The following is a 13,347-nucleotide window of genomic DNA, read 5'->3' on the forward strand; positions in this document are numbered from 1 at the left end:
TTAGATCAAGTATTCAATTCCTAGGCTAGGCCTAGATTTCTAGATCTACCCACTTTGACTTTATTTAATGATTATCATGTTAATCATCAAAAGCATAAAAGTCAATTAATTATGTAGGCTATATATATAATGTTAATATGCTGGATCTAGAAATATTTACTTACTCCTTTAATGGTACGTAGATCTAATCCTTCTACTAAGCCAAATTACCGCTGGCCATTTTTTCTTTCTAAGCCACCATTCATCATCTTTTGGTAATCGGAAAGCATATCTGCTAGTAGTGCTAGATCTAGATCCTTTACAAAACGAGACATTTGTTCACCATTGTAGATCTAGAGTTTTAATCCATGATGAATATTTTGAAAAGTCTAAATCATATTTAGATAAAGATTCTATTTGTTTCAAAAGAAATCTTTCTGTCTATGTAAACTACACAGCAACACAGTGGACTGAGTGGTTACGTACACACGCATCAGTGACGCATAACCTTGGCCTCTGACCAGTGATGACGTAGGCCGCGACCTGGTCAGAGCTAAGGCTTTCTATGTCGAAGGCGCCGCTCTGAGTCCCCTCCAGCTCTAACGGGTAGGCCTACCTGACATTAGTTTGGGGAAAGTAAAGCCGTTTGATCGTTGTGCTGGCCACATGACACCTTCAGAAACAGATGACCTTTCTGTTAGCCTTAGTTTCATAATCATTATGTGTTAAGTTATCTTTTGATGAATAACTTCAAAGTCTCCGTCTTGATCCTTATTTAGAAGCTTTTCGTACTACTTTGTTTGATGCGTGATGGACGCGCAGATATAACAAAACACTTAATACAGATCGTCATTAAAACGCTTAGCAGTTGGAAGCTTCTAGTAGGCTATCAGTTGCAGAGGTTTTTATTGTCTGTCACAGTTTTCTATAATCAAAGTTTAAATCAATGAATTGTTGCGTTGAAATCGCTTCGAAAAATGAATGACCCCAAACTCACATGGGCATTAACCAAATGTTACAGACGTCTTTGCCAGTTTTATACTGAACAAAGTAAAGAATCAGGCTAGTGATGGCCAGTTTGTGACAGTGTTCACTTGGAACCACAAAGACGTGAAATTGTTTCCCCTGATGATACGTTTCTTTGTGTGAACGTTGAAGTATTAGAAATAGAGTCACCTCCAGAAGAAACTGATGAAACTGTTTATAAAAATATTGCCAATGCTTTACAAAAAAACATGGACTGACAGAGAAAGTTGTCGGTTTTGGCGCCGATAACGCTAGTACAAATTTTAAAGGGCTAAACGAGCGAAAACAAACAAATATTTTAGAGGCAATGCTTCAATCGGTGTTGGCAAGAAACTCAAATCTTGGCTGTGCTGCTCAGTTGTACAAAATGCCATAAAACTACCTGTAGCCTACTGCGGATTGTCTTCCAATAGACTTGGACACATATTGGCTACGTGAACTTTTATTTTTGATTCTGTTTCTACAAGGTTCGCTTGGAATCTCAAATAATTTTGCGAATTTGTCTTAAAATCGGAGTAGCCTACTGCTCCTTTCATCTGGTGGGCATGGAGGCACTGCACATAAGCATCACATTGTGTTGGGAAAACACTGTTTATCTAAATCAGCTTTTTCAATCATTGGGGCGCTCTAAACCGACACCTTCGACATATGTCTTGTAGGTCACGACTAAACTGACAGGAGATGAATGTATCTTTTTTTTTTTTTAGTGAAAAATCGGTTGTGTTTGCTATGTAGGCCTATTTAGGGACTAAACATTCATATTTGAATAGGCCTATTAAGTAAAATCATTATTCAAAGGGTTCTTGCAAATAAGACATTTTAATAAGTATAGGCTTATGTTTACTGTATGGAAATGTGGAATTGGTTGTATGCAGCAGTCTCTATTAGTGGCGAGGGTTAGAGTCCAACTGTTGCCTAAAATGTTTTCCACACATTTTTGAAACCAAACAAGATTGAACAGATGGAAGGAGGGATAGACACATAAAGTTAAATAAAAATGTATGACAAACACTGGTGTCTCAAAGACGTAGAAAGCAAGATGCTCAAGAGGACAGCCACAAAGCTTTCTCTCAGATACTTACTTAATCCTGTGTACTCCCAGGGGAGCATAGGGCCGCAACCACACCTCTCCACCGAACTCGGTTCTGAGCAGCTTTCTTCATCTGCTCCCATGTCATTCCAGTACCGTCAGCTTCACTGATGACTGACCTCTTCCAGGTTTGCTTAGGTCTGCCCACTTTCCTTGTGGGTTCCAGTCAAGTGCCTGCCTTGCAACATTGGTAGCTGGTTTTCGCAGCGTGTGTCCTATCCAGCTCCATTTTCGTTTTGTGATGTCTTAATGGGCTGTGCGCCTTTGTCTAGTTCTCTCTCACAAATCGATAGTAGTTATCTTTTCTGGCCACCTAATTCCTAATGTCCGGCGTAGGCATCTGTTAACAAAAGTCTGGAGCTTTTCAATATTTTAGTGACTCTCCAAGTTTCTGAACCGTATAGAAGGACAGACTTAACGATAAGTGCCTTAGAGCGCCAGATTGTTTGAAGAGTTGAAAAAGCAGACCTAGCTTTATTGATCCGAATTAATATATCATCATCAGCTCCGGCGTCTTTACTAACTCTACTTCCCAGATAAGTGAAGTGGTCTGTATCAAGGATGTTCTCTCCCTGTAGCTTGATTGAGTTCTCTTGTCTGTTGTTGACCCTCATAACTTCCTTTTTCTTTTTGTTGATTAGAAGTCCAGTCTTTTTCTCTATTTCCGAGAGTCTGGTGAGTTTGGTCTGAGCATTTTGTTGTGTATGGGAGAGGAGGCAGATGTCATCGGCGCAATCCAGGTCCTCTAAATGTTGTGTTAGTGTCCATTGTATGCCGCTTGTATTATCTAAGACTGTCTGTCTCATGACCCAATCAATCACCGCAAAAATATCAAGGGCGAAAGCATACATCCCTGTCTTACTCCTGTTTTTACTTGAAAAGGGTTGGTCAGCTTACCATTGTGTATTACTTGACATGAGGAGTCATCGTATAACTGTTTAATGATATTGGTGAATTTTGTTGGAATTCCGTAGTGATTCATCAGTCTCCAGATTATGTCTGTGTCAATACTGTCGAAGGTTTTCTCATAACTAACCATAAATTAATACTTAGAATGTTTTGCCAAACAAATAAAAGCACTTTAAATGCAATAGGCCCTACTTATTTAAGAGCAAGATATGTAGACCAATATACATTAGACTTTATCATTTATCAAATACACCTGATCTAATGTTGCTAAAAACCTAATTTTTGTGTACAATATAGTCACTTCTGATAATGTTTTACTATAATGGTAAGATCAGCTTATTATCTGCTAGGTTAAATGGGCTACTTTCAACTCAACCTTAGCCCTTGGTCTATTATTTTTTATCAAAAACATTTTTATCAGGTCAAGGTAGCTGATACTCCTTCCTGAATGTAAACAGATAATTCATTTTTATCATTATGAAAAAAAAATTATTGAGATGAGATGGGTTTTATTGTCTAAGAAAATGGATGAACATTTTTTCCCACTTTTCTTTCAATGAAGTAATTGTAGAAAAAAAAAGTATTCTTTTTGTATTTTCTACTTGTTTGTTTTAATTGCTTTTTTAGATATTAAACTCAGATTTATCGTATTGAAGACTACTGTAAGAAGTAGAAGAATGTAGAGAAAGTGGGTTGTGAGTGTTCTTTTTTTTTACATGCAAGATTAGGAATGAATGTAAGAATAAACATTTATTAAAAAACTAGCATTTACTAAAAGCTTATCAACTTTATAAGCTCACACAGACAAATACATCATATAAAGTAATATACACAGTATAGCCATTGTTTATTTTTTTTTTTGCATAGTTTATTATAATAATAATCATTATTATCAATAAGGAACTTTGTCTCACAATTTGTACATTACACCAATGTGGCAAATAACACTTTTGTTACAAAATAATAAAAAAGGAATGTGTGAACGGTTAGTTACAATTATTTTAATATAAAAAATCAATGCACAGTTGGCAAATATCTAAATTAAGTACAAAAAAATTATCACATTTTGACAATGCTATTACCCCAAAACAAATAAAAGTTGTTTTGAAGAAGTTCTCTCCATTGTGAAATATTCACCTGACCTTTAAAACTCTAAGTCACAGTATCCTGGTCCAAGTGGCTCTTCGGCAGGAATACCTCTCCTGAAAAAAAGTAAGTGTGTGAAAAGTGTGATGCTCAGGTTACAAATAATAACAGTGAACCTAAGATACTAAGGAAAAAAAAAAGATGAAAATGTAAATGAATGATTACCTGACCATACGACATCTGTGCTCTGCCATCCGATTCTCCACAGCTTTCAACTCAAGTTTATCTGACATTGCTGGACTCCACAGTCTTTCAGCTACAGCTGAAGCACGAGGCCTGAATGGAAAGTATTGTGATTCTTTAAACTGATATTTTTTATATTTTTCAACTAACCTCAGGCAAATTAATAAGTAAATTTTTTTAAATTAGAAAAAGAAAAAAAAAGTTATTATAACCAGATATTAATTACCATAATCTTGGTGTAAGGTTTGTATCATCAACAAATTCACCCCACAATGCTGCCTCACCACCAAGAACTAAATTTTTCTGGGCATCTGTGCCTGAGAAATAAAAAAAAGCTCTAATTAGTATAAAGATAAGCTTTTAAAAAAAAAGTTGTCAAACATAGCCATACATTTTGTTTCTAATGTCTGTAAATAATAAAATATGTAGAAGGCGAAACACAATCTGACAACTCTGATATGGACACCATAGAGTGAGAGAAAGAGAAGAATGCCAAGGGAAAAGTTACAAAAAGAATGAGCTAAAGTAAGGTAGTTTATCTTTTAAGCAGAGTTGATATCCTTGGAATGTCACAAACATGTTGAAGTGATGGTGAGAGATGATGGAAAATAAAGTAAAAAGTTTTTCATCATATTAAATTTTTTGTTGCTTACAACTAAAATAGGCATGGTTGTATTTAATCAAGAATCTTTGTAAAGCTGAAAAAAAAAATCCAAATAATTATGCTAAACATAAAAAGAACATCCTCATACCAGTTGCACATCTGCCACATCACCAAGCAAAGGACAACAAAAATTAAGGCTACTAAGAAAAATATCCTCTTTTAGTGTGAAAAGCCTTGTCACTGTTTTACCATGCTCAGATCTGCCTAGTTTGGCAATCTTAACAATAAAAATAAACTTTATAAAATTCTAAATGTTGTTAGTAAGATCATTGGCAACAAACAAACCCCACTTGGCCACCTACTAGAGAAAAAACAGATCTAAAGATTGTATCCATTAAAAAACACCATCTGGTTCATGATTTCAACATTTAACCTCACAAAGGAGATGTAAGACACCAATCACAAAAACAAAGAGACACACAAGAACTCTTTTATTCCTTTGGCAATTAAATCATTGAACAAAAATGCAACTAACTGTTGTAGGTATATTTTGTGTTAAGTTAAAAAAAAGCCAAGTTCCCCTTTTAGACCTTGCAATTTATTAGACAGATGATGTTAAGGTCACTCATTTCTTTGGTAAATTGTTAATGAGCAGGGTTTCATGTGGCCAGCATAATGACCAACCCATTAGAGTTGGGTGGACTCAAAGGCGCCCTAAAAATCCTGAAATTCAGAATCCCAGTCTTCACTGACATTCAAATCCAGGATCCCAGGTTAGAAAGCCAAGCACATTTTGTCTGCTATCATATAAAATTTTTGCTCTAATAATGAATGTTATGTGTAATGCACTGTTGTTAAACAAATTTTCTCATGGATAATAAAAATTATTATTATGATGTATTTTACCATTAAATTTGTGTGGATCACACTGGTAGTATCTCTGCCAATCACTTCCATAACTGATGTAATCAAGGTACCAACATGATGACAGTAATGTCTTCAAACCCATGGCAGTAACTTTGGCCATTTCATCCTCCCAACCTCCTTTCCAGACATCAACAACAGTATCTGCAGCTACCTGAATTGAAATCATTCACTGCATTTGAAACCTAAAGTCAAGATGCAAATAGGGCTAATTGCTAAATACCAAACCGAAAAGCCCTAAAACAAGAATAGTAAAATGTTTACATAGGGTGTCTAAATGGCCAGTATAGGCCATTATTAAAAACTATGTTTGTGGAAAGCATTTAAAAATATATGCCTTGAACTTGAAACAAGAAAACAAATTCTGACAATGTATTTGTGAATGTCTAAAGATAAGATAAATGCAAACAAAGAATAATACCTTAGCACCATTATCAATAACTTCCTGCCATATCATGTAGCCTTTGTTTAGGGATGAAATTATATCTAGCAACCTGGCAAAAAAATGAATACATAAAATTATAATAGCAAAGCACAAGAAAAGGGAATATTGAAGTTTTGTGAGTTTCAATATATTAACTCAAATAGTTACCATGAATAGAGATACAGAGACATTTTTAGTAAGCCAAAGAAATAGTTTTAGCAAAATACTCTTACAAAACTTCCAAACCAAGTTTAACATGATTAAATATCAGTAGCCTATATAACAAATGATGGTTCATAAGCTATAATTTGTCATTATGCCTTTTAATTAGATATTAACTCCCTGGAAAAGAATACAGGATTGAAAGTAAAAAAATACGACTAAATATCTTTGAAGTTAAATGGAAGCAGCAAATAACTAATTTTATGCTGTTTTAGTAACTTTTATAATGATTCTATTGTATAAAACATTTTACTATTTGAACCTTTAAATTGAAACAAATTACCATTTGACTTTTTAAAAAACAAATGATGCTAGCCTCACAACTTACTGTTGCATATAATACTCTTCTATTTTAGAGTAATCAGTTCCATAACCCATCTTTTGCATGAAGGCTGTTATAATAGGATTAGTCTTCCTAGAAATGAAAAAAACATAAATCTCATTAATTCTCATTGTTACACTTCCTTTCTTAAATGATTTATCATAATTAAACCTTTGATATTTCAATAAAATAAAACTACCAGCAACTGAAATCCACTTCATCACCACCAAGAAAGATATAGTGATCAGGAAAAACTTGAGCGACTTCAGCAAAGAACTGCTTGAGAAATGGGAATGTTGTGTTTAAAGCTGGATTGATTGGTCCATAATTGCCATTGAACTGTCCACCACTGTAGCATTCTGTAAGTAGCCCTGGCTGACCATTTCCCCAAGACAATGTATGGCCTAAAGAGCATGGAATTTTTAGAAATTGAAATACAATTTTTTTGAAATTTTAATTTTGACTTGAAAAGACAAATTAAGGTAATTATTTATAATAATAAATTCTGTTTAAAATTTCTCTCAGCTTTGCTTTTGTCATTACTGTAAGTGTTAAAATGTATTCGTATTTCAGTTAAAATTATTTGTACTGCATTAATGTTAAAAAAATCAATTGACAAATCTTCTTACCGGGCGAATCAAATTCAACCATTACTCTAATTCCACGGTATTTGGCAAATTGAATTATATCATTTACATCTTCAGGTGTGTAGACATGTGTTCTGGGATTATAAGCACCCTAAAGTAATATTACAGTTGAAATTTGTGAATATTGAAAAAAAAAAAATACAAAAAAAAAAAAAATTAAATTTGCTAATTCTATAATAATAATATCATGTAAATATTTAAAACTACTATTTAAAAATACATTTTAGTAGGATTTGAAGAAAAAAAAAAAAATTACCTTTCCACTAAGATCGGGAAAAGATGAACTGTAGTATGGAAATGATTGATCATCAACAATATGCCAGTGAAATACATTGAATTTATTTTGGGCCATAGCTTCCTTTTAGAAGATATAAATTAAAAAAAAAACTTATTCATATACATACAAGTAAGAGATTATACAATTCAAAATGATTATAAAAAGTCTTACACTATCTACAATGAATTAAGTATTAATTTGCTTACAGGATCTACAATGAGTTGAGTAGTAGTTTGCTTACAATATTTTGAAAAATATATTCCTTTTTTAAATAATGTCTTGATGTATCAAGAAGCACTCCTCTATGTTTAAATCTTGGAAAATCAACGATGTCAGTAGCATTCACAACAAACTATTGTGAAGAAAGACATTTTTTTAGATTAAAAAAAATGTAATGAAATATTTTTTTTTTACATTTCACATAATAAAAATATTACAGGCCAATATATTATTTATTCCTATCTTTGTTTATATCTATAATAAACTCTCAGGCCTAGAAATAGAGCACAAATAATTTCAAACATAAATTATAAAATGAATCATTAAAATTACTTCTCCAGTGTTAAGGCGATAAACAAGTTGACTAAATGTTTCTAAGCCTCTAATAGCACCCCAAGTTTCATTGGAACTCAACAAGGCTCCAGTTGGTGTAATAGACAGAGTATCTATAAATAAAACAAACAATATATATTGTATTAACATTCTAAATGACACCTTCCTAACATTTAGGATCATATACACATGAAGTAGCAATAATTTTAAGCAGTTTTTTCAATGTTAATCTAAAAAATTTAGTTTTCATGTTTTTTATAGTTTCCTTAATGAAAACAATTCCATTTTGCCTGATACCATCACTTTGAATCACAAGATCTGTCACATCACTTGTTTCTTAGTTTAAATGTTCTATTTTTAAAATATAAAATGATTCTTGTGTTAAATCAATCCTAATCTTTTGTTGACTATTAGCTTACTTATGATAATTAAAAGAAAATTGTTTTTTTTGACTAATTGCTCTCATCCAAACTATGCTTATGGTGAGATTGCTGGTTAGAGAAGCAAGTAGGGCATTTTTAGCCTTTGCCCAGCCAAATATCTTCTCAATTTAAAGCAACTGTCTTACTTTCCACATCTAATACCATTTTGTTGATTACTGCTTGACACAGTTTTAAGATAATGCACAATAGGGTGCCTTAGTTGAAAAGAAAAATTAACATATTTAAAATAATGTTTACACAATCTTTTATAGACAATGTTGAACTGCCTTTCAGTTGCATCTTTTTAGCCAGCAATATTCCTTGCTGCTGAAATTTTGTGATGTAAGACTTTTTTTTTCACTTTTCCACAGCCATGTTCCTTGTCCATGATGCTGATAACACAACTATATTGTGGATTTTGGTATGCATAATAAAGGTAAGGCAGGAAAGGTACCATGTAAATCATAAAAGAAATTGCCAATACGCCCCTTTTTTTGCTCCATTTCTCTTTAGAGCTGCATAATCCTCCATCATTTCACTTTGCTGTTGACAAGACATTTGAAGGAATAGCTGCAGCTTAAATTTGTCCCTTAATTTTTTTTTTGGTTGCAGCATCAATTGTATTATAGAAGATTACACTACTGTATTACTACTACACATATTGTTACACACGTTTTTACAAATGAATGGTAGTTGTGCAGAGATACAAAATTTATTTTACTTATAAACATAGTATAATGGAAACTATAAACATGCCAGTTTGTCTTAACACCTCTATAGTTCGCTGTGTGGTAAAATACCAATAATCAATTGTGACAAGTTTACAATATAAGCCATGCTTTGCATATATAAGGGTGCGGGTTGTACAATTCTGTTTTTATTTATTTTGTAATTTGTGCAGGGTATATGTACCCACATAACGGATATATGTGTGAAAATATGGTAGTTAAGTCTTTTGTGTTATTCATACATTTTAACATACTCAAATAATTTTGTGCTAATGGTAACAAATTCACTATAATAATAAAATGTATCAAGTCTTTGAGTAATGATGGCATTATTATATTTTGTAATACTTTATTTATAGACCTATTAATGTGTAACTAAAGTAGCAATAAAGTAGGTGAGAAATTATTCCTTACATGATTCATCCATTTCAAAACTTGGTCCTCCATGTCCTCCTGTTTTTGAATTCACCAAAAGTGTATTCAGCACAGAGTCAGAACTTTTAATTTTAGATTCTTGTTGGAAGTTTAAGGGCCTAAAAAGAAACTTTTGAATCAAAAATTTTTCAAATGAAGTCAAAGCTTATAGATTTAAACAGCAATCATTGTATCATTAAAAAAACTTGTTTATCAAAAATAAAAATTTTTCTTCAACCTATTTTAAGAAACTAATTAGGAGAAAATTTGATGAAGCATAATTAATGTTATTTCACAAGCTATTCAATGAAGCTAATTTGTTCACACTATTGGCAAAGTGAAAATTGCACATGGTTATATTCATTGGGCCAGCAACAATTTTTTTTCTTCAGCCCAACATAAACATACTGATATTATTACAAGCTACTTTTCACACCATTTTCAAGAAATATAAAGACAAAGCATAAACATTGTCAGACTAAATTTTTTAAAGAGTATGTGTATCTCAAGTTGAGAAAGCTATGCTAACATGATAAGTGCTGAGAAGCCAACATCATTTTTTTTATAATGTATGAGTCCTTATTTGATCCTTTATTTGTTATAAATTTGTGTTTAAACAAAAAAATTGAATCTAATATTAAATGAATAAATGTTCAAGTTTGGGTGATAATTATTGACCATAATCTGACAGGCAGATAGTCATTGCGATGTGTCTGGTATTAACACAAAATTCATTTCATCTAGTCAAAATGACAAGAATATAATAGATAGAATCAAACTTTTTATGTAGAAATTTATTGATGCTAAGGCTAAATATAAAGGATAGAATCGGTTCAGGACTCAGTTCTTTGAATAAAATAGTTTGAATCAATGTGATTGGAGAAACTGTTGCACTTAATAACATTGTACATAGCATTCAATTTAAACAAATTCAATCTTTTCACAGCCTTGAGTTCCATTGTTTTCTTTTTCAAATCTGCACCTAGATCAAGTGAGAAACAAAGACATCTTCATATAATGTGACAATAATATTTCTTGGTTCATCCATCAGTAAAGATATGGTGGCACTCTTTATTCACACTCAACTAACCCCATTAGTCATAGCTCTTGAAGACAAATAAAATGAAAGTTGACACTAATGACAGGGCAGCTAGTGATTTTTGTTTGTAATCACTTTTTAATTTATGAGATAGGACCTTTATTATTAATACTATGTACTTAGCACAGTGGCTAAGTGATTATAAGCACTTGGCTTCCCAACTTGGGGTCCTGGGATTGAATCTCAGTGAAGACTGGGATTTTGAACTTTGGGATTTTTAGGGCTCCCCTAACTGAGTCTAATGGATACCTGACTTTAGTTGGGGGAATGTAAAGGTGGTTGGTCATAGTGCTAGTCGTATGAAACCCTGCTTGTTAACCATTGGCCAAAGAAACAGATGACCTATATAACATCATCTGCCTTAATTATAGACTGCTTGGTTTGAAAGGGAAACTTTATTTTCTATATAGATCTACTACTATTATAAGATAATTTTTATGCAGGTCTCTCTATATATTGTCTTATACCAGTTTTAGAACCCCTCTAATATTTAGTGACTTGTAGTCACTTTACTATTCCGTGCAGTTAGCACGAGATTTTGCTTGGTCAAGTAACTGACCACGGGGTGAACACCTCAGTTGATTTTTGGACTCCTGAGAGTAAGGAGCTTATGTGATGTATCTAAGAGTATTTCCATTGGATTCTAATGTACTAGTGTTTTACGTCTATTTCTTGATGGCTGAGATTGCCAATTATTGTATACTTTATTATGAAGAATAAATATTTCGTCTGCTAATAGAGTCTGTTTTAAGTATACATGTTGTGGTTCTATTACTTAGCGACCTTAGTAAAACTATGCATCAACAAAGTTGAAGGGTGTGAGGATGTTTATTAATCACACAAAAAACATTCTGACAAGGCCAGAAGAGGCCCTAACACAATCCAAAGACATCTCTCACCAATAGAGGCACTACATTGGTGAAGAGAGGTGTTACAATGGTGGCCAGTATGGGGACCAAACCCACGACATTCGCGTTATCAGGTGTTACATATATCTATACATAAAATCCATGAGTCTAATAATCCTATATGACTTCATTACATAAAGGATAAAACAGGTATGTATGATGATAATTTTTTAGGGTCAGTATGAAGAGAAACATATCATGAGCCAAATATGGCCCATATGTATTACACTAGTACAGACACATTACTAGTCTTAATTTACTAGTTCTGGGTATATATATATACATATATGGCTGCCTGGTCGTGCGGTTTGCACGCTGGACTGTCATTCAGATTTATCGACGGTCGAGGGTTCAAACCCTGCCCGCTCCCATCCCCCGTCGTCCTGCGGGAGGTTTGGACTAGGAAGTAAACTATCTTCAACTCTGAAGGAACAGCCGAAATATGTAAAACAAACAAACAAACATATGTTTATAGAGTCTAGTTATAATATAGATCTATCTAGATATCGATCTATCTGCCTGATCTATATGCATGCTGAACTGTCATTTACTAGACTAGATATGGTCCTATGTTAATGCCCAGCCCGCTGTCATATTTAGATTATAACAGATCTCCTGTCTTCCTGCCGGGGGGGGGGGGGGGGGTAAGCTGGACATGGATTAGGCAAATATATCTTCAAATCTGAAGGAACATCCAAAACATGTAAAAACAGAATCTAGAAAAAAAAAAAAAGATCGATTTTTTAAAAATCTTATCCTACCTTGCAGGTGAATTGGATGCAAAAATGATTTTCGAGTATCTTTTGAATGCATCTGTCAGAAATTCACAATTTACCCCAACGTTGATAAATTGGAAGTCAACTACATCTAAATTTATAACAATTCCTGAAGGCTTGTAAGACTGCGGCATTGGCCAAGGCTGCCCTTGTGTTTTAGAGATGGCAACATTTTCTAATCTTTCTCCATTTGAAGTTATGTAGTGGGCATTACAAAATACGATTGTGGCGATTAGATTTAGAATAAAACACAAGCAGATCACTTCACGTTTCAATGTCATTTTCTTTTAACTCTCTGTTATAACTATAAACTAAGCTAGAAAACTAAATCTAAGTGTAGATTATAGCATACCGATTATAGATCTAACTTAGGACTTAGATCTAGATATATTATACAATATAATTGAATATACACTACAGAGTACAGAGACAATTGACTTAATTCATTAGATACATAAAAATGATAAATCAATCAAATCAAGTACTAAACCTTGTTACCGGGTTAGGGTAAACAAGTACGTCATATGACTGTCATGTGATTTACAAACTTTATGCCAGGTTGCCCAATCTAGATATACATAGTAAAAAAACAATGCATCGCGTTACTCAAACTGTGGGGCGACCCCTTCACTGGGTGTGGAAGGGGAAGGGACGACGTCCTGAAAAAAAAAAAAAAGAAAAAAGGTGGGTGGAAG

The 13,347-nt window shown here is 33.2% G+C and overlaps 1 protein-coding gene across 1 annotated transcript; it reads right to left on the reverse strand.

Moving 5' to 3' along the window:
* Nucleotides 1–3,843: 3,843 nt before the first annotated feature.
* Nucleotides 3,844–13,065, reverse strand: LOC106078628 (beta-hexosaminidase subunit alpha-like). The gene is made up of 13 exons (XM_013239568.2): nt 12,638–13,065; nt 9,870–9,988; nt 8,306–8,418; nt 7,995–8,105; nt 7,733–7,834; nt 7,459–7,567; nt 7,029–7,233; nt 6,836–6,922; nt 6,283–6,355; nt 5,844–6,015; nt 4,560–4,650; nt 4,316–4,426; nt 3,844–4,206 (listed from the first exon to the last, which is right to left on the reverse strand). The coding sequence occupies exons 1-13, from the start codon at nt 12,931–12,933 to the stop codon at nt 4,149–4,151; spliced, it is 1,647 nt and encodes a 548-aa protein (XP_013095022.2). The 5' UTR covers nt 12,934–13,065; the 3' UTR covers nt 3,844–4,148.
* Nucleotides 13,066–13,347: the final 282 nt, after the last annotated feature.

The sequence above is a fragment of the Biomphalaria glabrata genome, chromosome 1 (assembly GCF_947242115.1).
Source record: "Biomphalaria glabrata chromosome 1, xgBioGlab47.1, whole genome shotgun sequence".
Lineage (NCBI taxonomy): Eukaryota > Metazoa > Mollusca > Gastropoda > Planorbidae > Biomphalaria > Biomphalaria glabrata.

Coding starts and splice junctions, on each gene's coding strand:
- LOC106078628 (XM_013239568.2), bottom strand. CDS start 12,933: ATGACATTGAAACGTGAAGTGATCTGCTTGTGTTTTATTCTAAATCTA. Junction 7,568..7,732: donor TTCCCGATCTTAGTGGAAAG/GTAATTTTTTTT, acceptor ATATTACTTTAG/GGTGCTTATAATCCCAGAAC. Junction 6,356..6,835: donor GAAGAGTATTATATGCAACA/GTAAGTTGTGAG, acceptor TTTTTTTGCCAG/GTTGCTAGATATAATTTCAT.